General features: G+C 44.0%; 2 protein-coding genes across 2 annotated transcripts in view; one reads left to right on the plus strand and one right to left on the minus strand.

Annotated features, from left to right (window-relative positions):
• The first annotated feature begins 2060 nt into the window (after nucleotides 1–2060).
• b3gat2 (beta-1,3-glucuronyltransferase 2 (glucuronosyltransferase S)) lies at nucleotides 2061–27023 on the plus strand. The gene is made up of 4 exons (XM_076160921.1): nucleotides 2061–3219; nucleotides 15353–15497; nucleotides 22012–22160; nucleotides 26937–27023. The coding sequence occupies exons 1-4, from the start codon at nucleotides 2698–2700 to the stop codon at nucleotides 27021–27023; spliced, it is 903 nt and encodes a 300-aa protein (XP_076017036.1). The 5' UTR covers nucleotides 2061–2697.
• The window catches only part of LOC143008943 (stromal membrane-associated protein 1-like), a 57903-nt gene continuing 57366 nt past the window's right edge, over nucleotides 26679–27215 (minus strand). Inside the window, exon 10 of the mRNA XM_076160920.1 lies at nucleotides 26679–27107. Within this exon, the coding sequence (XP_076017035.1) occupies nucleotides 27069–27107 (39 nt within the window). The 3' untranslated portion in view covers nucleotides 26679–27068. The remainder of the gene's footprint in view (nucleotides 27108–27215) is intronic.

Genomic DNA, 27215 nt, shown 5'->3' on the forward strand with positions numbered 1-27215 from the left:
TCATCTACATCAGGGAGCGTGACCATGTGTGGAGAGGATTAACGCTTTGTGTCCAATCCACTCCAGAATGACATTAATTTCTGAGAAGAGGCCCCCATCAAAATGAATCATCTCTTTTCCAAAAGGGGGTTCACAACATAAAAGGCATGTCTGCCCTTACTCCGCTGGAGCTGCTGAAGAAATCTGAAGCAATATTTCAAAATCAAAAGATCACAAAGACCTCATTTAAAACGTTATCTTGCGCAATGAGTCATTTCGGCTTAATTTCCAAATCGTTCATTGTTTTTGAACAGATGGAAGAACTTGCGATCAAGGTTCATAAAGCAAAGAGATGATGGAATGGAGCCCGTTAAAACCATTTCCATCATCACATTAGCATCTCAAAAGTGATTTATCGTTGGAACGAGCATCATTCTCACCCAAATCAGCGAGCGCGAGATTGATAAAGCGTCTAAAAAGAGATTATATCTGAGGGCAGCGTGTGATCACTAGAACTGCAGCCGGTTTTCTAAACATCAGCATTCCCAGGCGCTACCTAATCCGGACAATCAAAGCTACTTTCATCCCATCAAATTGTGGGCTTGTTTTCCTCCAATTAGTTTGAACTGAGAAAGAAAAGAGAAAAGGAAAGAGATATTGATCGGGACCGAGGACATATGTGGACAAAAGGCATAAGGAGACAAGGAGAGGATGACTCTAGCCAATGTCTTATACAGTCGGATTGAAGCCACATTGTAACTGTTCAGATAAGGATTTGTCTTTTTACAAAGAGGGAGAGGAGCAAAGACAGAGAGAAAGACGAGAACTAAAACCATAAAGAGAAACAGGGTTGAGCCAGCAAAGGTTATGTTGAAATGGCACAATAATGTCATCGCAGAGTTTAAGATGACATCGGTGTTGACAGTTCGATTCAAGGAAAAGTCAATCTTAGGCAACCGGACTTACTGGTAAAGGCTTGAAGACGTTACAACTCTCATCCGAAAGGCTTCTTCAGTTCTGATAAGAGGTAAAATGTCTTCATGCCTTTACCAGCAAGTCCATTTACCTAAGATTTACTTTTCCTTGGATACCATGACCTGGATGACTTGATAGTTCAATGATCTCGTGGGTAGTTCTAGAAAGATAATATCAAACAGTGCAGGCAGATTGGAAACGGAGAAAAAACAAGAGAAAGGGGGGAGACACACAGGGAGAGACAAAAAAGGAAAGAAATCCCACCAAAACACTGACCCATCACCGTCTCCTTGTCTCCTTATGTATTTTCTACACATCTGTATCACATTTCCTTGGTCCCAATCAATATCTCTTTCCTTTTTGTCTTTCTTTCTTGTTTACCCCCCTTCTTTCTGTATCAAAAAACAATTAGAAAATTTAAAGTTGGGTGTGAAGCGACTATATTAGTGTGTCTCAGTGATTCCTCGTCTACACACACCCGGGCAGATCTCTTGATCCATGTTGGGTGCATAATTAACCATTGATGATTAGCTCAGCATGTGAAGTGTGGAGAATCACTGAGCTCTCATACCCAGACCTTTAAATAGATTCACAATAGGCTGCTGACCCCAGTTTGATCTGCTTTTGTTATAATGAACCCCATCAGAGAAGGCAGCTATTGTCACTGCTGAGCTGGTAAATACAGAATTGCATGAATTATCTGAATTAGGGCTTCTGAATGCCCACAGTTCATAGCTTGAGAACCGCGACTCTAACCACTCCAGCTCATCCCAAAGGAATCATATTTACACTTAAGACAGTTTATCAAACACTTTTTCAGTATTAAATTAATGAACAACGCATGGAAAGATATAAATGACTCTAAGGTGTAATGTTTCTGATACTTCCCTCACTGAAATGGTTTTATTCTGCAATTTAAAGTACCTCAGGGCGCCCCTCTAGGACCCTTGGAGCTATCAGTAACAGGAAGTTTTTAATAAATGTTAATTTATTTTTGAAAACACAAACAAAAACATCCTGTTCTAAAATCTCTGAACGTGTGTGTGTCTATCAGCTGGGTTTATTCTCGGCGGACACTGGTGCGCACAACATAACAAGGCCTTTCTCCTTTTACCCCTCCTCTCTCTCTCTCTCTCTCTCTCTCTCTCGCTCTCGCTCTCTCGCTCTCTCGCTCTCTCTCTCTCCTCCTCCTCCTCCTCTCGCCCATCTCTCCTCCTCTCCTCTGCACCTGCTCCTCCCCTCCTGTCTTATTATCCAACTGCTCAGAGGAGCGCTCGGTCCTCGCCAAGTGATGCTCCTCGGCGGTGAACGTCAGTGGGTCTCACCGCCTGGAAGGAAGGAAGGAAGGGAGGAAGGGTGGAAGGAGCTCTCTGGCTTGTTTTGGTTGTTTGAGGGGGGCACCGGAGGACGACCGGACATGGGGATGTAACGGGCTTTGAGAGAGTGAGCCGGTTGTGGACAGGACAACGAAGAAACACTTAAGTCCCGTTCGAGAAAGGAGCCGGGGAGAAGGTGGGGGGGGGGACTCCCGGGAAGACGGTCCCACCGGGACGGGGAGAGGCAACGGATGGTTCTGTTTGGAATGGATTCAACATGCCGGGTTTTGGTGTTAAGTTGTGAATAAAGCAGAAATAAAGCAGATGGTTTCCCAGCAGGGGGTTTAGGTTGTTGGAGTGGCGGGCAGTCGACCGGTCGCTCTCGCGTTGTGATGGAGTGAAGGCGCACCGTAACTTCAGCCTCGCCATGAAATCGGTGATTTTCAGCCGCTTCTTCATCCTACTGCCCTGGGTCCTCATTGTCATCATCATGATCGATATCGACACCAAGCGGACCGTCCGGTCTCCAGCCGCTGGTCGCAACGGCAAGGCGCAGCAGCGGGGGGTCCGAACCGGCGCAAGTGCCAACCAGAACCAGTCCTCCCTGATCTACGCCATCACCCCAACTTACACCCGGCCGGTGCAGAAAGCGGAGCTGACCCGGCTCGCTCACGCCTTCCGCCAGGTGCCCCGCTTCCACTGGATCGTGGTGGAGGACTCGACTATGCGCACGGATCTCGTCTCGCGCTTCCTGGCCCGATGCGGTGTTCAGTTCACACACCTGCACGTGTTCACGCCCCGCAGGTTCAAGCGCGTGGGGATGCCGCGCGCCACCGAGCAGAGGAACGGGGCTCTCACGTGGCTCCGGCAGCACCGGACCAAGCGGGACGCCGGGGTGGTCTTCTTCGCGGATGACGACAACACGTACAGCCTGGAGCTGTTTGAAGAGGTAAAAGCTCACTATATTCACTTTACAGTTTGGGTTTTGTTAGTTTTAATCGATTTTTGTACTTAATTAAAACATTAAAACAAGCCATCATTGAGTATTCTGTTAGTTTAAGTATACTTTATGATCGATTATTGGTAAGAATATGACTGATGTAACATTCAATGACCTCAGGGGAGATTATAATGTGTCTTCTTTGGATATAATATGAGGTCCATATTATGGTATAGGATGGTTTGTACATTACTCTGAGCATACAAAGCCATTGTTAAAGCACTGTCCAATTAGACTTTCAAAAGGAATTCAAATTGGCTGCTCAAATTGACAAAGAAAAATCCTTATTTGCTGGAATTCCACTGGGATCCACGACTACACAGACCTGTGTGAGGTTTTTTCCGGAGCCCAATTTAGGAACCGGCATGTTTGACCAGAGATGTCAGTATTCCAAGCGTGTTGTGCTATTAGAATTGTGTTATTAAGAGAAACAGAGAGAAGAAGGGAGATAGAGAATGGGAGGTGAGTGAATGGTAAGGATGAAAGAGAGAGAGAGAGAGAGAGAGAGAGAGAGAGAGAGAGAGAGAGAGAGAGAGACAGAGAGAGAGAGAGAGAGAGAGAGAGAGAGAGAGGCCCATTGGCCCATCACTGCTGCCTCTTATTTCACATCTTTATGTCATCTGAGCTGCTTATTGTTAGTGGAATATGAATTTATCTACGGTTATGTTTGCTCAAGCTGCCTGTACACTCACAGATAGCGTTTATCTGATACGAGTTGATAGTTGATACTGATCTATTTGGACTGAACTTGATGATACCCAATATATTTGTATGAAAAAAGCCTCTTAACACTGCAAGACCTGTATGGTAAACTGAAACGTCGCCCACCCCTCAAGAAAGTCAGACTAATGAAATGGTAAAGGAGAGTTCAGCTCCTTCAGGGTGAAGCAGAGGTTTCATTGCAGGTCAGATTGTAAGTAAGTAAAATCCTCCCACTGCACTCCAGATTTTGTGGTCAGTCGTCTGTTATGAAGAAACACTCCTGATAAAAACATATGGACCACCTGTGGTTAGGGAAGCGCAAGCTGTCAACCGAGCTAGATGACAGGCTGCATGATAAGCCATCGGCAAAGTGATATTTCCATGTGAGAGTGTTTATGATGTGTGTGTGTGTGTGTGTGGGTGAGAGTGGGTGTGAGGTGTGTTCACATTGCCATTCAGCTTCACTCCACCACTGCAGTATAGACCTCCAGGTAATGAAGAAAGATAAGCCAATAGTATTCTGAGGAAGATAGTAGAAACTCATCAATCTTGTCCCCGATAGACGCACAAACACTCTGAAAGAATGTATCTCTTATTGCTGATTGCTCCCTGTGATTACAGCCATTGAAAGATAGCCGGCCCCAAAACTGAAATAGCTATAATTTGCCAGAATAATAGAACGTTCCAACCGTTTTTCAATTTAGCCGAGAGATCTGAACTCTGCGAATGCAATGTCATTAGACTGTAGAATTCAGCTTTATAAAAGAGGCTGCTTTTCTCTCCTTTGAACGTTGACTCCTTTATTTAAATGTACTTAAAACATGCAACATTAAGCTCTTATTTGTGAACGCCATCTCCGCTCGCACGCGTCCAAAATTAATCTGCAAATCTAAATCTAATGGTAAACCAAGTGGGCATTCAGCGTGTTTGAAGCCGTATTTGAGGGTCTTGGTTGTTTGATGATGTGAGAACAAATGGTAATGCATGTGCACGCTTCCATACCCAGTTCATTGTGTGTTCTAAATTGGTTTGGAAAAGAGGCGAACGCTATTTATGGCTAAGTGAGGAGGAGCCCATCACACTGTGTTCAAATTACAGATTTGTAGTCAGAATACTAAAACTCTTATTTAGGCTGCGGGAATCTGAAACAACAAACAGGCAGCAAAGCTAAAGAGGGGAATATCATACAGTCACTTGTTCTATCGATTGGTTTTGCCCCCGTTTAACCTTTCACCTGCACTCCAGGCTTAAGAAATCCCTCTTTAGGTGCCATCCTATGTTAAGATGTATCTCCCCTCTGCAGAGCCTTGTGACCCGGGTGTGTGGGGTGAGGGTCTGATGCCGACTCCGTGCCTGTGGCTCACTGTAAAGAGCATCTGTTTGATTTGTTGATAGCAAGCTGTCTGCTCGCTGTCCTCCTGTATTTCATTACCCAGCCCCCGCGTGCAGGTAATGGCCTGTCATACAGAGATAATAGGCTGTCGTACGGCAGTAATAACCTGTAGAAACTGTCTGCCGGCTCATCCCGATGTCAGGTACTGTGCTTATAGAGGATGGCAGGTTTATGTTCAAAACCTTCGTGTCATTTTGGGGGGGAAGAAAAATGTCTGAAGCAACATCTAACTGCCGATTGTCTAAATTATTATTGTACTGCGGCCCAAGGTTCATTCTAATAATAACTTTTGGTGTAATCTATTTCCAGCGGCAAAGCAGCAAAAGCGGCATATTTTAACGATTGTCGAGCAAAAGAGGCAGGAGATTTCTGAACTTGAGGTTGTCTAATTGTGAAAGACATGGACTCTGGTCCAATGGTTTGCTGATGTAGCTGTCCGGCCTGTTTTGCCTCAGGAGTGGGCGAAACACTACAGGAGAGTAATGAGCACAACGCTTCCCCCCTTATGAAAAAAACATGGACACGTAGCAAATGTTTAACAAGCCTCCTCGCATTTCCTCTTGTCTCGTAGGGAAGGCAAGTCAGGTGGAAGGGCGTTTTGCATTAAGACAAGAGGTAAAGGGGGTGTATTCTCCCTTCCCACACATTAGTCAGGTCTTGGTTTGCTGGGTCTATTAAACACACGCCGCGTTCCGGCTGAATCCCTTCCTGGCAGCCGCGAGAGTGTCAGCCAGCGGAAGGTTGCTCATTTCGCGCCCCACCTGCAATTACGCCTCCATCTCTCTAAACATACACCCCCTCCTGTTGTCGCCTTATAACAGGCGGCTTTACATATTGCCTTCGAGGGTTCAGGACTGTACCATGCTGGCATCTTGTGTGTGTGTGGACTAGTGTGGGTTTTTTTTGAAGGCCAGTACCTACACCTGGTCCATCTTCATCCCTTAAATATAAGTCGTTTGAGATGTTTCCTTCCTGAGCTCTACTCTTGAGGGGGTAGGGAAGCCTTCCAAACAGCATTTAAACAGTAAATCTAATAATTTATACAACAAATAATAGAACTGTTGGTACCCTGAGGCAGGCAGAGGCAGATTTCAGTGACAGTCTTAATCTCCAGTATCGCACAGGAGCAGCGTCTCTCTCTGTTTGTTGGAATCTCATCCATCTCATTTTTTCAGTTACCTTCCAAATCTTCTCAGCAATCATAAACGTAAGATACTTTTATAATACCTTCATTTGCTGTTAAACTGGTGCCGGTGAGCATGACGCCGTTTTTTTTTTACAGGTCTTAGGCACTGAGTCTAAGCTGTATAATGGAAGGGAAAACCCTGTTTTACCTTTTCACAACACAAGCAAATATTAAACAACTTCTCAGAGGAATTGGTTTCATTTTGGCAGTCAGGTCCCAGTTAAAAAGAAGCAATTCATTTTTGTCCATTCACAACTAAAGCTGGAGTGATATCATGTGGTAAAACGTTGATATAAAAAGTGTTTGTGTTGTCAGTTTAAAAGCCCCAGGGGACGGAGGAGCCCACTCAGACTTGTTTGTGTAACAAGTAATCAGGATAATGAAGTTGCGTTTTATTTTCTCTTCCATTCCTGAAAAGCTGACTGACTCTTACGGGGGATGAAAGGTTTTTTCAGTTGACGGCAGCTTGGCAGCGCTGTTTGATTCATCAGCAGCAGTCTGTCAGCCGTTGAGGACATCCTTTTTTTTGTCAGACTATTTCTGAATAATTAAACTTGGCCTGGCTCTGAGAGCTCGGCAGCAGGCGAGCTGACCAGCTATTTTCAGGAGCAGGAACTGTGGCAAACGCTGAAGACTGCGAGTTGTACATTATCAAAAGTAACTACGAGCCACTTTGTGTAATATTTCTGGAGATTAGACCTCATGGAAATTTGGCAATGCCTCTAAGACCTCTGGATTGAAAATGATACAGTCAGATTTTAACACCTACTTGTTTTTACCAGCGCGGCCGATCATCCATGTCTGACCCATCCACGAGAACGCAATGCCCTCCAGCAGCTCTACAACGGATGCGGATACATTCCACCAAACAACACGATATGAGCAGCGACCCAAAACAAAAGGAAATGTATTGAAGAAAAGCACAAGAAGACACATTTGGTGGTCTTTACAGCCCACTGGTTCCCTAAACGGCAGGAAAACTAGCTGAACTGCGCTCTTGATGGCATATTCATCCACCTACCTAAAATCCGAAAGGCGGCAGTTTGACCGGAGGGTGAATAAAAATGGCAGCTGAGGTCAGATCAGCTGAATAAAGAAGTCGTCCTCTTACTCCTTAAATATTCATACAAAGTAGCACACAAACGGCACGTTATAGTTGAAGACAGTTCTTACTTATTCAAAGTCACTCAAAGTCAAACTGTAAAGTAAGATAATGTTCTATGGGGATCCACTGAAGTCAAGTTATAGTAGCGTAGTTCATTATTTTACAAATTCTCATAAACACGGCAAGATCACAGACTGAATCATCCAAAAAAAGACATTTGTAATCATTTAGTTCTTGAAATGGTGTCTTGGTTTTAATCTTTAAAAAAGTCATATCTTTCAAAATCCATTTTCATTTCATTTTAATACAGTGAAGATTTTCTCTTACCATATGATTTGCATCCGAGGGGGGGGGGGGTGGCGCAGAGGAGGGGGCGGCGTGGTGGTAAAAGCTTTTCTATTTGTTAAGGAAATGGTCCAAAACAACATGAAAGCTAAATTCAATCAAGGGTCCAAACTCAAGGGCCTGAAAGAATGAAGGGATGGCGGGGGGAAGCACAAGTAACTGGTTGGATAAAGGAGCCGAAGCGAAATGGGAAATTCAATTTCCTCAAACCCCTATGAGCAATTACCATAATTACGTAGTGTAGTGGGAGAAGCGAGGACGGGGGGGAGATGTAATGTCAGGGAAGCGAAGCAGAGAGGAGACAGACCTTTGCTGGGAGAAATTGTCTGTGGCTGACTTGGTGGGGGGATAAGTGCAGGGACTGGAAGTAAGGAAGGAAGGAGAGAGAAAGGTTGAACGCATTTACGCAGCGGCGACAATGTAGGAAGGCGTTACGCATCGGCTGTCTGCTCCACTCACGCTGTTTCCTGAATCGGTGCCGCGACTACTTGACCTCATTTGTGCTCTGTAGTCCATCATCACGTCTGTATTTGGAGAAGGACAGATTATACAGACTTTAATCTTCCCGTCCTTCCTAGATCTTTCCTTGATTTACGATATTAAGTTAACATTTAGGATTTATATATCAACCCTGCTTTCATTTTCCATCCATGCTTTTAAACTGCCGCTCATCTTGTCAAGGATTAGAGCTGCTTTTCCATTCCCAATATGAGGAAGCATCGCTAAATCTGAAACAATTAAACCTCACACAAGGTCCTGAGATAGAAATTCCATCACATGCATACATACAGTGTGTCTCTCTGAGGCCACTCTGTTCTCGATCAGGTGTGAACTGAACAAACCCACAGAAACACAGATGCTGCCTGAACACTCACACTCCCTTATTAGCCTCATATTTGGTGGGTGTGACCAACCAGGTGTGTAGGCAGGGAAATTAAATGGAGCACATATGGGATGGACTGATTAAATAAAAAATGAAGCTTTCAGGGCCGTTCAGGATGTATGGGGATGTCTTATAGGAGGGATTTCCATCGGTCTTAACCTCAGGTTTTGCAGCTCGCCGTTATCCGTCGTGACTTAGGCTGCGTGCAATAGCAAAATAAGCTTTAAATCAACATAAAATGGAAACAAAATAAGGTGGAAAACGATGATGTATGACTTTCTGTAAAGTTCCTCCTCACACATCAGCCTACAGCATCAGCTCCCAAACAGCATAAGCATTCATCACACTCATCTGCTGAAGTTCGACGAGTGAGCCGGTGGAGTTATGACTCATGTATATTCAGCACAGTCCTGTCAGTAACATCCATGTGTACGCCTTCAATCCACATTTTTGAGTATAGCGGTGATCCTAGTAGAGTGGGCATGTAAATACTGACTGCTGCCAAGGCGACGGTTTGTGTTTTACTACTAAGTTTTCATTGCATCTCAATTACTTGGGTTGACAAGCTTTCCTCTGCTGCATTTATTTAGAGGGTTGGTTGATTTCTCTCGCGCTCTCTCTCTCTCTCTCTCCAACATCCATACTGACTCCCTCACTCTCACACACCCATAAACACACACATTTGCCGAGAATTCTGTGCATCCCTCAACAACATTCGCTCCAAAATCAGCACATGCCTGCACAGACACACTCACGCACTCGGAAACATACACGCTCATTTCTGCATTTGATTCACATATAAACCCATAATTCTCTCAACCTGCACACATCTTATGCACCATTGCACCACAGTTTCATAACCCTTCCCCAGCCCTCTTAATTTGATTCATTCATTTTCTCCCAGCTCATTTCTTCCCTCGCCCTTTCTCCGATTGCCCCTGCCATGCATATTAATAACGCACAGATAGAAAATGCGCTTGATTAAAATCACACCCAGGCCCAGCCAGCCCGAACACTCGTCCCGGTGCACAAACAACACAATGACAGCTCTTTCTCGGAGGGCAGGAGGCAGGAAACGAGCACATCCATAATGGATTTCATATAGTTCATCATTAAGAGTCTCTCTGTGTGTACACGCAATTCACTTTTCACCTATTTGTTTGCAGGGAATGGAGTCAGAGTTGATTACCTGGCTGTGACGCGTGGCTCGGAGATAGAGTGGCCTGGCTGGAAGTCAAATGAAATGTGGTTTCCTCTCAACACTTTATTTTTCAACCCAGCTTTTCCCCTTTTGTGTACTTGTAAATAGCATGCGTTTACTGACTGAGCTGCCGCCGCTGTAATTTGTCAGGACTTACAGGTTGTCGCGTACTCGGCTGAAACAGAAGCGATTTTTCATACGAGGCAGTGATTAATTTTTGTTATGTCAGTACAGGGTCTGCCCTCTGGTAAATACATCCATACTGATTTTGAGACAAGAGCCACAGGGATTTCTGAACACGTAATGTTGTCCACTGGAACTCAACTATACAGTCTGAACGGGAGCATGCCTATGTTCCCTCATTTCTAAGATTTTTTCAAAATTAGGCCCTTTGTTCCCTCATTTCTGAGATTTTTTTTTCAAAATTAGGCCCTATGTTCCCTCAGCCCTATGTTCCCTAACCCTAACCCTAACTCTAACCCTAACCTTAACCCTTGGAAATGTGGGAACATAGGGCTGAGGGAACATAGGGCCTAATTTTGAAAAAAATCTTAGAAATGAGGGAACATAGGGCTGACCCCGTCTGAACATACTACTAGAGTTACTGTAACGCAACAGGGCTTATGCTAAATGGTTACAATCATTTAGTTGAATTTAAAAATCAGTATTAGTAGCAAATCATGTGTCCAGTTAATATTTTGACACTATGTTTAGTTTTATTTCGTCAAACTGCCCACAAGCTGAAATAAGCAGTGATGGGAGAAGTATTCAAATCCTTTACTAAGTGAGAATTGAGCAAGAATGTACTCAACAAAAAGCTTCAACAAAAGTACAACAAAATATTAGTAGGAAGATGGGGGGGGAAAGAAAAAATAGGAAAGAAAAAAATATTCAACAAGGATGAATTGAAGCAGGGGTGGACACAGGTGACAGATGAAGAACATGTGAGGTCAATCAGTGACAGGTGCAACTAATCAGGACGGAGTAAACAAGCACACAGGCAGGAAGTGAAGTATCTTAAATGAGTGGCGAGTTAATACAAGAAAATAAAAAGAAATCAAATGAAAATGAAGCAAAATAAAAAGCTAACCTGTGAAGTAGGACGAGACATTTTTATAACAAATGTACAGAATAAAACTGTACAGTATAAGCAATAAAACAAACAATAAACACCACAACCCATTAACTATACACAACGTATACACCCATTAGCTATTATTACTGTCATCCCTCTTGTGCGTATTGCCAGTGCTGTCACACCTCAGAGGGCCTCACAGAAACCCTTTCTCTCTGCATTGTAAAGCCCCACAAAAAACAACCCTTTAACTCTCATCTGATCTGAACTACACCAAGTGTTAGCTCTCAAATAAATGGTTAATATAAATGTATGGGAGTTACGGAGACCCCGCAATTCCAGCCTGTCCCCACAATGCACATGATTTGATGTTCTATTGTTTTTAGTTTCTTTGACGTCACTAACATACAAAATGTGTAGAAATCTTTCTCTTTCCCTACATAGTTTTGAAACTGCATGGGGTAGTTTTATTACCGGAAGAGAGAGAGAAAGAAAAACAGGAGACAAAGCTGAGGTCTGCGCGGGGAACATTTTAACATGCCAGCCGTAATCTACAGATAGTGGCATGAATATCGGCATTTACCAAAGCAGTCACCAGAGAGCAGAGTAATGCACCATCTGCTCAATGACTGTCACCCCACAGCTTTGTTTGGCTCCCAGCAAACATTCTGACACCGAGTCCATGTTGATAAGACAGCATCTGCAGTCATAAATACTTCCTCTGGTACCTGCAGCCGCTCCTGAAATTAGAAACTAAATATGTTTTTCTTATATCAGCTAAAAAATGCTGCCCCAAAACTTTTTATCGTTCCATAATCAAGTGGAAAAAGTTGTTGCCCGATTAAAGTGAACTTGGAACATCGCTGTTTGGGAAACACCTGCTTGGTATGCTGGAGCAAAGATTACGCTCGACATTTTAATGTGATGTTTATCCCCAGATTCGCCCATTAAGGGGAACATCTGGATGCTCCTGGGTGTGATTGCCACTGACCCTGTAGCTAAGCGAGCTGACATTGCACACAGACACATACACACACAGTTACAATGGATATATTGATGGTATAAAGACATCAACAGGAAGGAAGGGCCAGTTAAAGTGCCGCTGATGTTGCTTGGCAGTGCCATTGCACATTTTTCACGTTTACAGTTAGACTCATTTATTGTAATTTAGTGAGGCTGGATGGGCGTTTGGGACAGATGTCTTTTAAGTCGGCTTTAAAAGAGATCATTGACAGTCGTACACTCTGTGAGCCGCATTTGTCAAATCAGGTGATGTTGTCAGTCTTTGATCTCCACTTTTGATCTTCATCCTGAAACAATATTGCAGCTTTTCAAGAAGCGATGTCAGACGTGATCAAGGCTATTCACCTAAATCTGTTTCTCAATGATAGGCCTGCCGTGTTACATCATTTAAAGTTTCTGCAATTGATCTGATATTTCCATTACGTTTCCTATTTGTGAGGCAGAACTGAAACACGTATCCAAAGTGAAATGAATTGAAGTTTGGTATCTCCATAAGAAAGGAGGTGAAGAAGCGAGAGCATGGTACTTCAAAGCCCAAAGTTGCACAGCAGCTCAGTGCCAAAAAGACGGTGGCAGGTGCACTAATTCAGCACATTCTGAAGGTGCTTGTGTAGACTTTATTAAAAGATATTTTGTGGACCCAAACTCTCATGATTTGTACAATTATAGACAAGTCGTCATGTAAGAAACCGTCAAGTGTCAATTTCGCTTTGTGCAGCGCTGTTCCCCTCTCATTTGGGTAGTGGTCCTTTGATGTGCCGTAGCGAGGGCTGCTGGCTCCTCCACCGCCTCACAACTGAAGGAAATGGAAGCGCGTTGTGATGAATGCAAACCGTCTCGAAGGCACAAACCTGTGCAAGTGCGTTTTGGCCCATAGCAGAGTCAGCTGCTAGTGGAATCTTTGAACATGTTTGCTCAATCCCACGGACACGTTTTCCTTGTATATCTGTATCAGTTGTCAAACTGCGCTGGGGCTTCGAGATGCAAGCTTCAAAACCAGGAGATCATTATCAGTCAGGGCAGGATGTAACCACTAAGCCAAAATAACGATTGTGCTCCGGGAATGATCTGGCAATGACTAACACTCAAATTCAGCCCCCCAGTCGGTCCTTCCTCTCTCACTTTGTCTTTTCATCTGTGTTTTTACAAAGCAGAGGAACCAGAGTCTTTGAAAAATGACCTGAGAGAGAAAGGAAGACGGCAGAAACGAGGAGGTGGAGGAGGAAGAGGGGGTGTAGAGAGTCAGCATCACACAGGCAGCAAGTCAAACTCAAGGGGCCCCCGGTATTAACACAGCAAGGGCTTCAAAGCTACCAGCATCACCTAGGGGCCTGGGCAAGGGAGGGAGAGAGAGAGAGAGAGAGAGAGAGAGAGAGAGAGAGAGAGAGAGAGAGAGAGAGAGAGAGAGAGAGAGAGAGAGAGAGGTGCTGTGGTGGGGAGCGAGGGAAGAGGAAGAAAGAGGGAAGCTGAAAGCCAGGAAGTAGGAAAGCAGAAGATGATCCCCCTTGTTGATGTTAGACTGAGAAAACTGTCACCGTGCTTTGTGATATTTTTCTTGATTAGTAAGTAATAATTTCTGCTCAGTTTTGTTCCTCGTTATCTCTTCCACCACCACCCAGCAATGATCCCCAAAGCTTTTTCATTTGCTATTCAAAGCAACAGTTTATTTAGTCACAATCAGCAGCGAGCGCCAAGCGAGACAAAGAAAACAGACGCTTCATCACAGCGACGTCATTGCTGGAAAAACGCTGCGTTTAACGAAAATATAAGTTGGCTCCTTGAGAGACGAGAGACAAATATTCAGCCATCTGTTCAGGATTCAAACATGATTTGAAAGAAGACAGATTCCTTCTGCAGCTGAACATTCAGTTGTGGTTCAAGGACGGGCAGTATGTCACTTTTGAAGATGGTTTGTTGTCATACTATCTGATCTGGAGAGTGGATGCTGTCACAAGTTGTACGGGTTTAATGTAACTAATTAACCATAACATCCCACCACCGACTGGCTGTAAACACTTGATTTGCAAAGTAAATTACATACTTGAAGGATATACAGTATGTTTACATAGTAGCTACATATTAATATGAATATTTACTGGCCAGAACACCGTGTCGTAGTGGTTTAGTATTGCTGAGCATGAGCGCTGCTACTCGGGCCGTCTACGTCATCATCTCTTTAATGCTGTAACATAAATATCATGCTGATGTACTCGCTCGTCCTTCCAGCATCTGATTGGATGAACTCCTCATTAATTAGCTGCTCTGTGCTCTTTGGTTTCTCCAAATCCACAAAAACCTGTTCCCCTAATTATGTTTGAGGCCTTTGTGGGTTTTTTTTGTGTTTTATGCGTTGTGCATTCTTGGCACACAGCTGATTGTTTAACATTCCTTCATGTAATGTATCTCTGTACATATTGCGCTATAGATTTTCCCGGCTCCCTGCGGCCATAAAAGCCCGGAGCTGTGTGTGATGTCTGGGCTCGGTCATGCAGTGCTGCTTACTGATTTGGTTTTGGTCTGTTGTTTTGTCATGAGAGGGTTGGCTGCAGGGCTGTTCGGGTGAGCGATGGAGAGCAGAGCCCGAACGGACGGGTTTTAGTGTGACCGGGGGGACGGAAATTGGCATCTCACACACACACACACACACACACACACACGCACACACACACACACACACACACACACACACACACACAGACAAACAAAAATAAAGAAACGGGTCTCATGCTGCAAAATAAAAACACCTCCAGAACCCTTGCACATTCCACCTTTTTCCCTGCTCTTCTGTTATCCAACTCCCTCCTTCTCATTTCTTGTTGCGATGCTTCTGGCTATGTGGGAATTCATTCAATGACAGCACAGCAGTGTCTCAGAGTCCAAGTTCCTCTATGCTGCTCTCAGAAATACTGTATAAGAGCTCTAGTCCCTCAGTTAGACTCTCAAGTTATATAATTCTTTATCATCTTCACATTTTGACATTTGGGCTTTCTTTTACGGGATTTTGTATATATGTTTTGCTGGTGAAAGATGGTAGATGCCATGAAATCAACAACAAGGAGCCTTATTGAAGGGCTGGATCTGTGTGAGCATGTGTCTGCATCTGCTAATCTGTACGTGTAATTGTAAACGTCGCAATTCAACTAAGCCCTTTCCTTCTGTCTGGCTGCAGATGCGCAGTACTCGAGGCGTGTCTGTGTGGCCCGTGGGCTTCGTGGGCGGCAGATCGTACGAGCGCCCCATAGTGTCCAAGGGCAAAGTGGTGGGCTGGTACACGGGATGGAGGCCGGACCGACCCTTTGCCACCGACATGGCAGGTAAGGAGGAAGAAAGATGAAGCTGCATGGGGAAGGTAGTCGATCTGTGTTAGAAATCAACAAGGGATTCAAGTCGATTAAACAAAATAAACCGTGAGAGGAGATGGGAGAGTGTGAGATGTTGTAAGTTTGAAAAGACAGAAAACTTTGTCAAGGGGCTTTATAACGGATAGTTTATAATGATCAGGCGAAAACGGTGTGAAGGAATTTTAGTTCTTTGTTCTCGCACATAAAATGCTGCGCTGTAAGAGCTTATTGATTACGGAGCACAGAGACATAATATATAAAAACAGAATGTTTTAGCTTGTTGGCTTTCATCAGATGAGATAATGAGAACAAACTGCGTTCGCCCGTCGTTCTTTGAGTTCACCGTCAAGAAATATACTTTTTCGAGTGAGCCTCTGTTTTGTTGCGACTAAATTTACCATAAAATGAGAGCAGATTTTTCCAATTTAATATCTGGAGTACTTCTCCTTCACACAGGAGCTCCATTACTCCTTTGTTTGTGCTCAGGTAAATCATAAAACCGAGCTGCAGTCTTGTTATGCAGCACTACCAGGAAAATAATGATGGTGTAGATAGATTCAGAGTTTAAGAAACCCTGGGGTCTTTCAAATGAGAACGATGGATTTAAGAAAATGACCGGTTGATGTGTTTTGAATGTAGACTGTTTCAGAAAGACTCCCCAAACATCAATTTAAAGTCCACTAAGTCCGTCTGCTGGTCTTAAATCTGTGTCACAGCGAGTTCTATCCATCCTAAAACTGCATAAAACTCTATTATCTTTCAAATGAGCTACATATACTTGTGTTATGGACTTGTTTTCATTTTAGGATCTTTTATGAATGGTTTAGATTTTCCCTTTAACAGTATTCTGGACATTTTCCTTGCCTTTCCTTTATATTTCTTCCTTTGCTGTCACTGTTTTTTTTTGCTTTTCAATTCACACAGTGCAAACACCTCTGTGCTGCTTCTTACATTTTATAAGAATCTGTGCACACACTCTGGGCGTTTTCAAGCCCAGAGTGTGTGTCGACTGATACTGTGGCTGAAGTGAACGACTTAATCAATGATAGAAGTGAAGTTTTTCTCAGATACAGTTTGGCAGTTTGGTTCTTCTTCTTCTTACATACAGCACAAGTGTATTACTGCCACTCACCATTACTAATGTCAGTATTGTGTACACAATTCCAATCTTTCCAAACTAAACTTGAGAAATCTTGATTAAGCCCACACTAGCAATTGTGAGACACTAGGGGGCAAAGACACAGACTTGTTTAGTGTCCACTTGTCAAATTTACATGTTTCCTTCAACCCTTCAAGACAAATTACATCTAAATCACAAAAAAAGTTCTATCATGATGTAAAGAGACAGACATGCAGCAACATGAGCATCCCATTGCAACCCCAACTTTGGAGGGGATGAGAAGAGGAGACAAATACAAACTGAATAAACGCAACAATAAGTTAAAGGTGCCTACTAAGTGCAAGTAGCTGCAGCGTTAAGTGTTGATCCTCCTGTGGCCCTTTGTCATTGCAAAAAGATTTAACATTAAAATAAAATACATGCATAACATTTGTCTGTAAAATATCCATTTCGCTTATGATGATGTAGGAAAATGTGCATTTAAAAACGTTGACAACAACAATTTCAGCTTAAAGAAAACAAATGAGGCTGGGTTAATGAAACACTGAGGGAGAAACACAAAAATAATTATCCTTATAATGATGGTTATTATTACTAAGCCTTCGCTTGACTGTAAAAATATTCAATCTGGAAGACGTTAAAGACCCAAAATTCCTCTCAGTTACCAAATAATAATAAGTCTTTGTCAGTCAGCACTTATTAAAGTAGTTCCTCTACACGCTGTGTCATGCTGCGTCTGGGGGTCAGTTCAGAATGAATGATAAGAAACATTAAGCGTGGGGTTGTTCCATTGCTCTGGATCTCGCATGCGGATGACGATTGCATGCCATCCCAAGCACGCTGGTATTGTTTGTCACTACGCAACAGACATGGATTATCTCCATGATACACACGCACACACACTCACACACACACACACACACAGGTCTGCCCTTGAGATATGTGTTAATTAAACACCATAACATGAGCAAGCCTCTATTTTTTTTTACTCTACCTTTCCTGATCCACCATCCATCCCTCTACACTCCTTTCAACTTCCTGTTCCCCCTTATCACTCACTCACATACACACACACACGCCAACACACACACTGTAATTATCAGCCTTTCTTTTACGGGACACTTTTATAATTACACTCAGTCAGTTATATCAGAAAGAGTTACTGCCCCGGCTGTATTAGGACATTTATTCACTGTATTCTGCATCAACAACAATGGTTCCCAGAGATGGAACCCTGAAATTTCGCTTTTCAATTATTATTCATAGGATTTATAATTGTGTGCAAGTGCCAGTGCACGTCTTAATACTATTGTATTATAGAGCGCCGCATTGTTAGGTAACCTCCCATCTACCGCTCGATGTCATTTAACAGGACACAATGGAGCCTGGGCAGCGATCGCGTGGAGCACTGTTCTCTGTGATTACACACGCTCGCTATTGCATTACCCAACTAATTGAGAGACACACAAACGCATACTGTATTTGCCGGCACTCAAACTAATATAAGTGAACAAACACATGGTCCAGTACATGAGCACACAAACATGGTTGTACCTTTGTTGAAGTGGTACTCGCGCCTTGGGACTGTTCCCTGAGATAGAGACATGAAATCGTTTAACCCGAACTAACCCCGGTGTTTACACCAGCCTCTGAATCGGGGAGGTGAGAGGAGACGTGGGCGGTGCAAAGACAGAGGGAGACGGAGCAGAGCATCCTTTACTGCTGCACTCTAGTTACTGTCAAGTAGTGGTCAAGTAAAGAAGTAAAGTGAAACTCCGTGCAGCACATTTGCAGTGAACATGCGCATACACACAACCCGTGAAGTACCCGCTCAGGTACTGCTTCACACTAAAACGCTTAATCCAGAAATCCAAACCTCTGCCGTTGAATTTGACTCCAAAAAAACGTTAAAAGCAAAACAGCCATTTTTGCATGGCACATTGCCTGCTAATGAACTCTTACACACACTGGACACACTTACATGTAAAATTGATTGCCCAGCTTACTAAACTAAATTCAACACACAATGGAAGCATGTCTGATGAAGAATGTGATAATATGTAACAAATCTGGCAGGTATTGGCCTAAATACGCAAATTGCTGCGAGTAACCATTTCAATCTTTTCCCTACCAAAATGTCACGGCCAAGGTGGTCTTTGCGGTGCTTGTCCCAAATGTCAGCTGTCAATCAAAGCACAGTATGGGCCGCACTCTGATGGGTTTGTCCTTGAATTGTCTGAGTTTCACAATCGCCACTCCAGTTCACCTCCTGTTTGTTCCATCCACCAGAGGACTTTTCATTGCCGTGATAAAGGAACTGGGCGTGGAAGTTTATCCTCGGCTCGTTTGTGGAGAGGAACCGAGTAATAAAAGGAGGAAACAATAATGAGGTTTAGAGGACTAATAAGGTCTAGGTTTACATGCTGCGTGCTAGAGGACAGGACTGTCCCAAGGTTTCCTCAGGCTACCCAGGCTTCAGGTTGCACAACAATAAGATGAAACAATAAGGCACATCAGACTTCATATTGATTTTAGACCAGAGTGCCAGACTTTGTTCACTGCCAGACTTTGTTTGCAATCTCATTTGATATATTTATTCCTGCTTCTCTCAACTCCGTTTCCTGGTTCCCTGGTTTAAAACTTATTACTTTTCCTTTTGCTCATAGACAAATTCTGTAAGCATCAGCGCCACTGTCATAATGACATCCTGAGTGGTGTGTTGTTTTAATAAGATGACAGTAGCTCATAGAGATGTTAGAGCTCAGTGGAATGAATGAGAAATGAGTCTTGAACAGTGAACAGGCATTAAGTGACACACTCTTGTGATAGTGTTATATTGATGCTTCATATGACTGCAGGTTTGTGTTTATATGTGGCACCTCACCAAAGATATTTGTTTTCAAAGCAGTAAAAGTGAAGTCCTCTCCAGTCTGTGAGCCAGGATCCAGTCGCAACAAAATACTATTGACTCAAATCGATTCTTTTTATAAATAGCTGGATGCTTTTAGATGTGCATGGATTTGGGCTGACAGCCGTAAATTTCTGCTCTTTGATTAAGAAAAGGAAATTCTGTTCTAACCTCCTCACAAATGGTTCAAAGAAAATGGAAATAGAGGCAGGATTTGTTCAATTTTGACGCTGGATGAAACTTGAGGGATTCCTGTGCTGCCTACACTCCCACACCTCATGTTTACACTGTAATACCAGTGAAATCAGTACAAATCAAAGTACATACTGTAAACTCTACATGCTACATAAACATACCAGACGTACTCATATAGGGCATCTGGATTGGGTCAAGAGTAAAGTGGGACAAAGTGAGTTTGCAGTCTGGACGACAGCCTCTTGGGCAAAACAGGACGCAAAAAAGCTGTGATCTCCATATCGCTCCACGCCGCTGGCAGGTTTGGAGATGTTTATCGTGTAATTGCTCTCATATCTATCTGGTCCACCTGAGCTGCATTTATCTCTCTGATTAGCCCGCAGTTACACACTCAGTGCAGTAATAAGCTTGATACCACCGTGAACTAACAACATAGGCAAGGCATGAAGCTCTCTCTCTCTCTCTCTCTCTCTCTCCCTCTGTGTGAGTAAAGGAGTGAGTTTGTGCGGTTCTGCGTGTATGCCGGCGCAGGTGCAATGTGACGGGCGAGGTCGAATTCCCCTGTGAGATGGCAAACCAGTCCTAAAATTGCGTCAAACTTACACACACGGGGGGGGGGGAACGATAAGCAGAATCCATTAGCGGGTGTACGGTTTGCCTCTGTGACCCACACTGACACTCACATTGCTCAATGGCTGCTGCCAGAGGAGGAGGAGGAGGAGGAGGAGGAGGAGGAGGAGAGAAGGCGAGCGGGAGAAATTGCCGGGGTTGAATTTCCACACTAATGCGCTGATTGCCGAGGCCGACTGCCACCCACTATCGATTTTTATAAATATTCAGTAATTACATGGGACCTTGTGCACGGAGGATAAAAACAATATCTAAAAATATCCCTGCTGTCACTTCTCCAGAGACGTGGCTGCTTTGTTTACAGCATCACTACACCCACACTTTCATTCTGTTACCTCAATGGGGCGATTAAGGATCAGTGCGGCGGTTTTTGTTTTGCATGTTTTAGCTCATTTCTCTACAAATGATGCATTTTTTAAATAACTGGTGACTGTTATTCAAAGCAGAAGTTCTGATTTAGATTTCTGACACATTTCTCACAGCCTCCGACTACAAAGCTCACATTATTACATTCGTCCTCCAGGTTTAATTTTATATCTATATTTTTCATAACGACACAGGTTCTGACTTCAATACAGAAACACAATGAACTACAAACGGCTGGAGGGTTTTAGTGAACTGCCCCGGCTAAAACTCAGATTTATGTGATTGTTCCGTTGGTCTAACCCATAACTTCTTGGGTGTACTGACTCAGCGGGAAAGCTCAGTGTGTGACTCAGCAGGCAGAACAAAGGGGGGGGGGGACATGCTGATGGGATTTGTTTTCAGAGGCAGGAGCTGCAGCAGTGTGTTGTAGGACAGTGGAGTAAATAGATACACATCGGTCTTGAGTGACAAAATCAGAAATGAATGGAGGAAATGTGTTCACCTGGGCCTTCATTCAGACCTGGGAGTCAGAAAGAAGTTGGTTTTGTTGAGTATTAGTCACTGAAACATACCAAAATATTTCCCAGAAGTAATATAACATCTGGAAACACCCTGACAAATATGGAAATCAACACAAATCTGTATCAGACACGATTCAATCCTTAGGTTTCTGTTGCTTTATCCATCGTGCTGCTGCATGTGGAAGGGTGAGTCGTTTCACCGTCGTCTCGGAGCTTCCACCTCGCCAGTTATCAGTCAAACAAAAGGTCAGAGCACACAGACAGTGAGACGTCACCATGTGCAGCCTCGGGGTCACACACTACGCTGCACATGCAAGCCGTGTTTACTACCGCTCACATTAATAAGAACAAGGCCGGGGTTTACTTGACTTAGCAAATGTGTTTACTTCAAATAAAGCCAGGTGTAGTTATTACTCTGAACAATTTTCTTTTAATTAAATGTGTCTGCAGGCCATCCAATAGTCCAACCTCTGCAAAAGCACTTTGGCAGGTCTGAAACACTTTGGCACCGTATGCATTTGATCCTGCACTGGGACTTTCATATGCTTTTCTAAACAGCTCCTTTGTCACCTGCAGGGCAACTATGCGGCAGAACTGCAGCCCCCTGTGGTGTTTGAATTTCACATCCCAGCCTTTAGATACACTAATGCACTGTGCCATTTACCCCTGAGTCATATTGTGCTTTTCATCCACCCGGGTTAACCTTCCTCGCCCTTTTCTCTCGCCTTTGTTCCGCCTCTTTCTCAGGCTTTGCAGTGAACCTCCGGGTGATCCTGGCGAACCCGCGGGCGCAGTTTAAGAGACGGGGCTCCCAGCCGGGAATGCAGGAGTCGGACTTCCTCAAGCAGATCACCAATGTCACAGAGCTGGAGCCCAAGGCCAACAACTGCACACGGGTCAGTAACCGAACAGCACTGTCGCCATGGCAATGGATTTCGTCACTTTCTGGCATGAACAAAAATTTCAATATGAATCCCTTGGACCTGAAGTCCATGGTAGCAGACCGTCACAGAAAAACAGAAATACTCACTTTCCAGCTTTGACTATGGTGTTTGGATTGAGACACAGACACCAATAACTTTATGTTGTGGGTTTTAAAGGTCAAAGGCCACAGCAAACTCTTATATTTCAATCTAAAGTCTCTGTAGCTCACTAGTCTGTCCTGGTATTCTGTATAAATCCGTTTCCTCTCTCACAGCTCTCTGGCTTTACAGGGCAGAAGTGATCAGCTTTGTAATAAATATGCAATCGAGCTGCACTGACCTGCATATTGGAGGTGGATGACACCAAATACAGATCACCCACGTTTAATAAAAGCTCAATTCATCAGATTTAACCCGATGAGCGCGTGGCCAGATATTAAACTGCCGTCATAATAACGGCTGCCATCACAGCAGCAACCGACCATGGGGCATCGCTCACTCCTGACAGCTTGAGTCATGTTAAAGCTGGCAGCGCCGTCTAAACTTAGACTCACACCGCCTGAATTAGAAAGAAATGGCATTTTATTGCTATCAATTGTAGCTGTGTGCGTAGACGGCTCAGATCGATGCTGCTCATCTCAAATCACCGCAGCGCCTGCTGGCACTCGGTTTTATGAAGCCACTCATCCTCTTGACACGCCGCAGAGAACTGCCTTAGAGGACTTTCCTGAGAAATAGATTCTATTGTGCTTTCACCTTTCAGCGTCTACATAAGTTAAAAAAGTGTCACTGGGTCATTTTACTGCATCCATAAATCTATAGAGAGACGTTGTTTGTCATTTGCCTTCACGAGCACTGCAGAAATTCAGTTTGGTGAAAAGTGAAGCAAGTAACTGGGAGGTTTGTTTAAATGGAAGGAAAATGAGAATTCTTTGGATAAAAGAGCATGCAGGTCACACAATAGGTGCGGGGAAATTTCCCGATGGGAATTATTCCTGCCGGGAGGAGGATAAAGACCTGCAGCCGCTGGGTCATCATTTACTGTGCCGGCTGCAGACGGCACCGTGCTGAAGCTATCATCATCATTATCAGCCCCATTACCTTAATGGAGGTGCACTACTGATGATATTAATACAGGCTATTAGCAGGTTGTGACATCATCAGTCATCACCTACCAGCTCACACACACACACACACACACACACACACACACACACACACACACACACACACACACACACACACACACACACGTGACGTCAGCAAGACATGGATTGTCATACGTGCAGATACGTTTGATACATTTCATCGTGCAGAACGCAGGACAAAACCTGGAAGCCTGGGCGGTGATGTCATCTCACAGTGTGCTGTCTGTCATGTCCACCCATCATCATTTAAGTGGGTGCAGCAGGAATATTCAACCCGATGACACTGTGACTCCTAATTCACTATTCAGATAGAAAATGAGACTCCGGGTGCAGTCACAATAATGACTCATTATTCATCCATCCATTGTCTTTATGCGTTTTATAAAATGATACTCCAAGGATTTAATGGAATTTTCGGGTCATTTACATCTGAGCTAATGGTTTATTTTAAGATATTTGGTGTTAACCCTTATGGACTTCTTTGCTCTCACTTCAATAATCAGTTAAGCTAAATGTGATGGAAACACCTGGTCAAATCTATTTTCTATTTTCCCTTTCAAAGCCCTGTGTGTGTATTTCCCTCACACTCTCTCAGCCTCATGTTAAAAATGCAGACATTTCAGGGTGAAAACACTTCCTGAGGTGAACAGTGAACATATTCCTAAAGTAGCTTTTTTTAGAGGCTTTCCCGTTTGTTTGGCACAGGGGATCCTTAAGGCTCCACTCAGAGGAATATGAACTCGCTACATGAATGCCAAAATACCAAAAAGAACACTCGGTGACATCGTGCATGACTTCAAAATCATGAAAAGCATCAGTTTAAAGAAGTAGATGTTATGGTATGGTGTGTTGACAATCTAACATGGAGTGAATGTGGCTCTAAGGGTCCACAGCCATTAGACCAGTGTGGGAGGGAGGGAGGCTCATGTGTGCCCTCCCTCTCCCTCCTCTCCCCCCTCCTCTAAAAATAGCAGCGCAGCCCTGTCAGGCTCTGCAGGCTTTTAGGAGGGTATCAGGGATCAGATCGCACAGGCTGAATCCCGACCTTGACAATGGGAGGGCAGATATGCGCGTCCGATGGCGGGGTCAGAATCTGGGGACAACTGACAGAAGCCGTAATGTAGTTAGAGCGGGAGAGTAATGGCAACAGACAGCGGTGACAGGATAAGAAAGGAGCGGAAGCCAGAAGCTTGATGGAGACAAACGATAGAAGGGAAGAAGGAGCGAGAGGAGGAGAGAATCAGAGGCAGATGAGTGAAAGTAGACATTAGAAAAGACAGACAGGATGACAAAGGACATCTGCTTGCCATGTATTAATGTGTATTCTTTTCCAGCCTATGTTACATAATATACTATGGTGTATTGTTGAACAATGCAGACTTTGTATTTATGAATGTGGCGGTGTAGAAAGTGATAGTAACACTTGACAATATGCTGAAGTCACCAAAGAGAGGCACTAAATGGCCTCTTAAGAAGAAGCACTGAAACGCCTCACACGAAGACACAAACATGGAAGGGATTGTGTGGTAACTGTGTGTGTGTGTGTGTGTGATGCAGTAATGAATATACATGGGAAATAACAACTCAGATGCAGATTCATTGATATCTTGGGAGTGGAGAAGGGAGGGGGGACGGGGTCGATCAGGGTCTAGTAAACACATTTCATCAGAGAGACACAGGGTTATAATTTGAGAACAGCTCGGCCTTGGAGGAGGTATGAGCCGTTTTACGCAAAAGCTACAAATGGCTCCTTGCAACGGGGACAAACGCGGCTGCGCTCCCTCCTTTTATGCTGTTAAGGCAGAAAGCCCAGCTGTAACCTGGCAGAGCTTTTCATCTCCAAGTTGCCTTGGGGAGGAAGAGGGAGAGGAAAAGAAAAAAAAGAAGACAAAACAAGAATGAACCCATAAAAGAAAAAGTGAACGTGATAAATGAGTAAAATGGAGAGGAAAAGTGCAGAAGGTAGAGGAAAAAACAGAGGTGCACGGATCCACAGGAGCAGTGTGAGGGCAACACCGGGCAGCATAATTGGTGCTCCCTCACACACACACAGTCACACACATATGCGTTAGCGATTTCCCCTCAGCTCTGAAGGCTGCAGCTATGCTTTAGTGGCTGCTACATTAGCCTCGTTAGATATGCAAAGCGGCCCAATTAGCAGCACAGTGTGGAGGAAGTGACATGTTCCACCTGAAGAAGCCCAGAAACAAAGGCAACGCTCACACCCCCAGCAATAAATCATGTCTGTGTCTGTGTGTGAGCATTTACAACACAAAAATGTCACACCTGAATTAGTAAACCTAGGCTCATTCACTCTACACAAAGGGAGGGGGGGAGGACTGCAATTACATCATGCCCTCTGCAGACAAACATCAAACTGCTGCGTGTATTCTGACTCAAATGCGATCGGGAAACACAAAGCAGACAAACAAGCCTCAGTTAATCTGCATGAGGCTTTTTGATTTGATCCATTTCAGGAGGTGTCAGATCATTTCCTGTCAAATCGCCTTCTGGCAGACAAGTCAGCGTCAAATTCAACAGCAGAGAGGAAACTAATTTCTGTTTCAAAGAAGCTCCACAGGGCGTCGGAGTACAATAATAACTTTGGTTTCACACGGATTTCATCAGATTTTCTTCGCAGAAACGAGTAAAAGCTGCCCTTTAGCTCTGACTAAACCACGAGTTAGTGGTTCAAACATATACTGGGCAGTTTGAGATGTGATTGAGGTCATTTCATTCGTCAGAGTCCCAACCTGAGGTGCAGCAATCAGTCCAACTCTTGTGTTTTAGCATCTCATCACTAAATGCTTCTCCACTACCGGGGCGGAAAAAAAAAAAGCTTCCCGATGCGTTTCAGCATCAGTCTGAAGCTTTATCGACACTAATCTGATTTTGGCCACAATCGAACACAACGCAAAAGGAAGTACGCACGCCAGCTCCACTTGCAAACTATTTTTTGTCATCATTGTGAGGAGGGCTGTCGATTGAGAACGCGTACGATTCATCATGGACGTGTTGGTCCCCGACAGGCTGCGTTGTCGTCTACAAGCGTGAAACTACCTGTTACGCCTTCTGTCAGAGCTAAATTGCTCCTAATCAGTCTACACACACATTGTACAAAAGGCCGTATTTTCATATTTGAAGTGTATAAACATTTAATGACCCCATTCTGTGATCTCCTCTAAACAAAACAAGTCACTTCTGTGTTAATTAAGGCGGATATCCACATTCTTCATATTCTTTTAACTCTACTAATAATGTTTAAGATGATCACAATGGATTCAAGGTGGAAGTTAAAGATTCCTGATGCACAGAATTTTCCTAAATAAAGCTAATTAAAGGTTTAAGCCAAATATTTACACTCCTACTTCTACTACCTACACTTTTCTTCCATTTTTTAGCACAAAATATCATCCATCAGCGTTTTAACACAGAAACATCAACATATCCGTGGCTCCCCAGCACCCACCTGCGTTTACGTGGATTCACTGGAGCACGACAGCAATTCCTTCTTTTTTTAACATCTGCGGTTTCCAGTGTCGGCACATTTTTCTCACGCTCTCTCCTTCTCTCTCCCTCCTTTTGCCTTTCCTTTCCTCAGGTCCTGGTTTGGCACACTCGCACGGAGAAGCCGCACCTTGCCAACGAGCCCAAACATCGAAAAGACAACGTGGTCATCGAGGTGTGAGGGTGGAGGGTGGAGGTGGACGAGCCCAGGATCTTGTTTGTGGACTCAGCAGCAGCAGCAGCAGCAGCAACGTGTTTTCACTCCCTGTGATGGACAGAGACTCAGAGGAATTGCATGATTGGAGACTCACAGATGTCTCACGGCACTGAATACGACTCTTTATCTTTTCCCTCCATTCAAGGCTTGCTGATG

The sequence above is a fragment of the Genypterus blacodes genome, unplaced genomic scaffold (genome assembly GCF_046128005.1).
Source record: "Genypterus blacodes isolate CSIRO-AG114 ecotype Tasmania unplaced genomic scaffold, CSIRO-AGI_Gbla_v1 ptg000108l_1, whole genome shotgun sequence".
Classification (NCBI taxonomy): domain Eukaryota; kingdom Metazoa; phylum Chordata; class Actinopteri; order Ophidiiformes; family Ophidiidae; genus Genypterus; species Genypterus blacodes.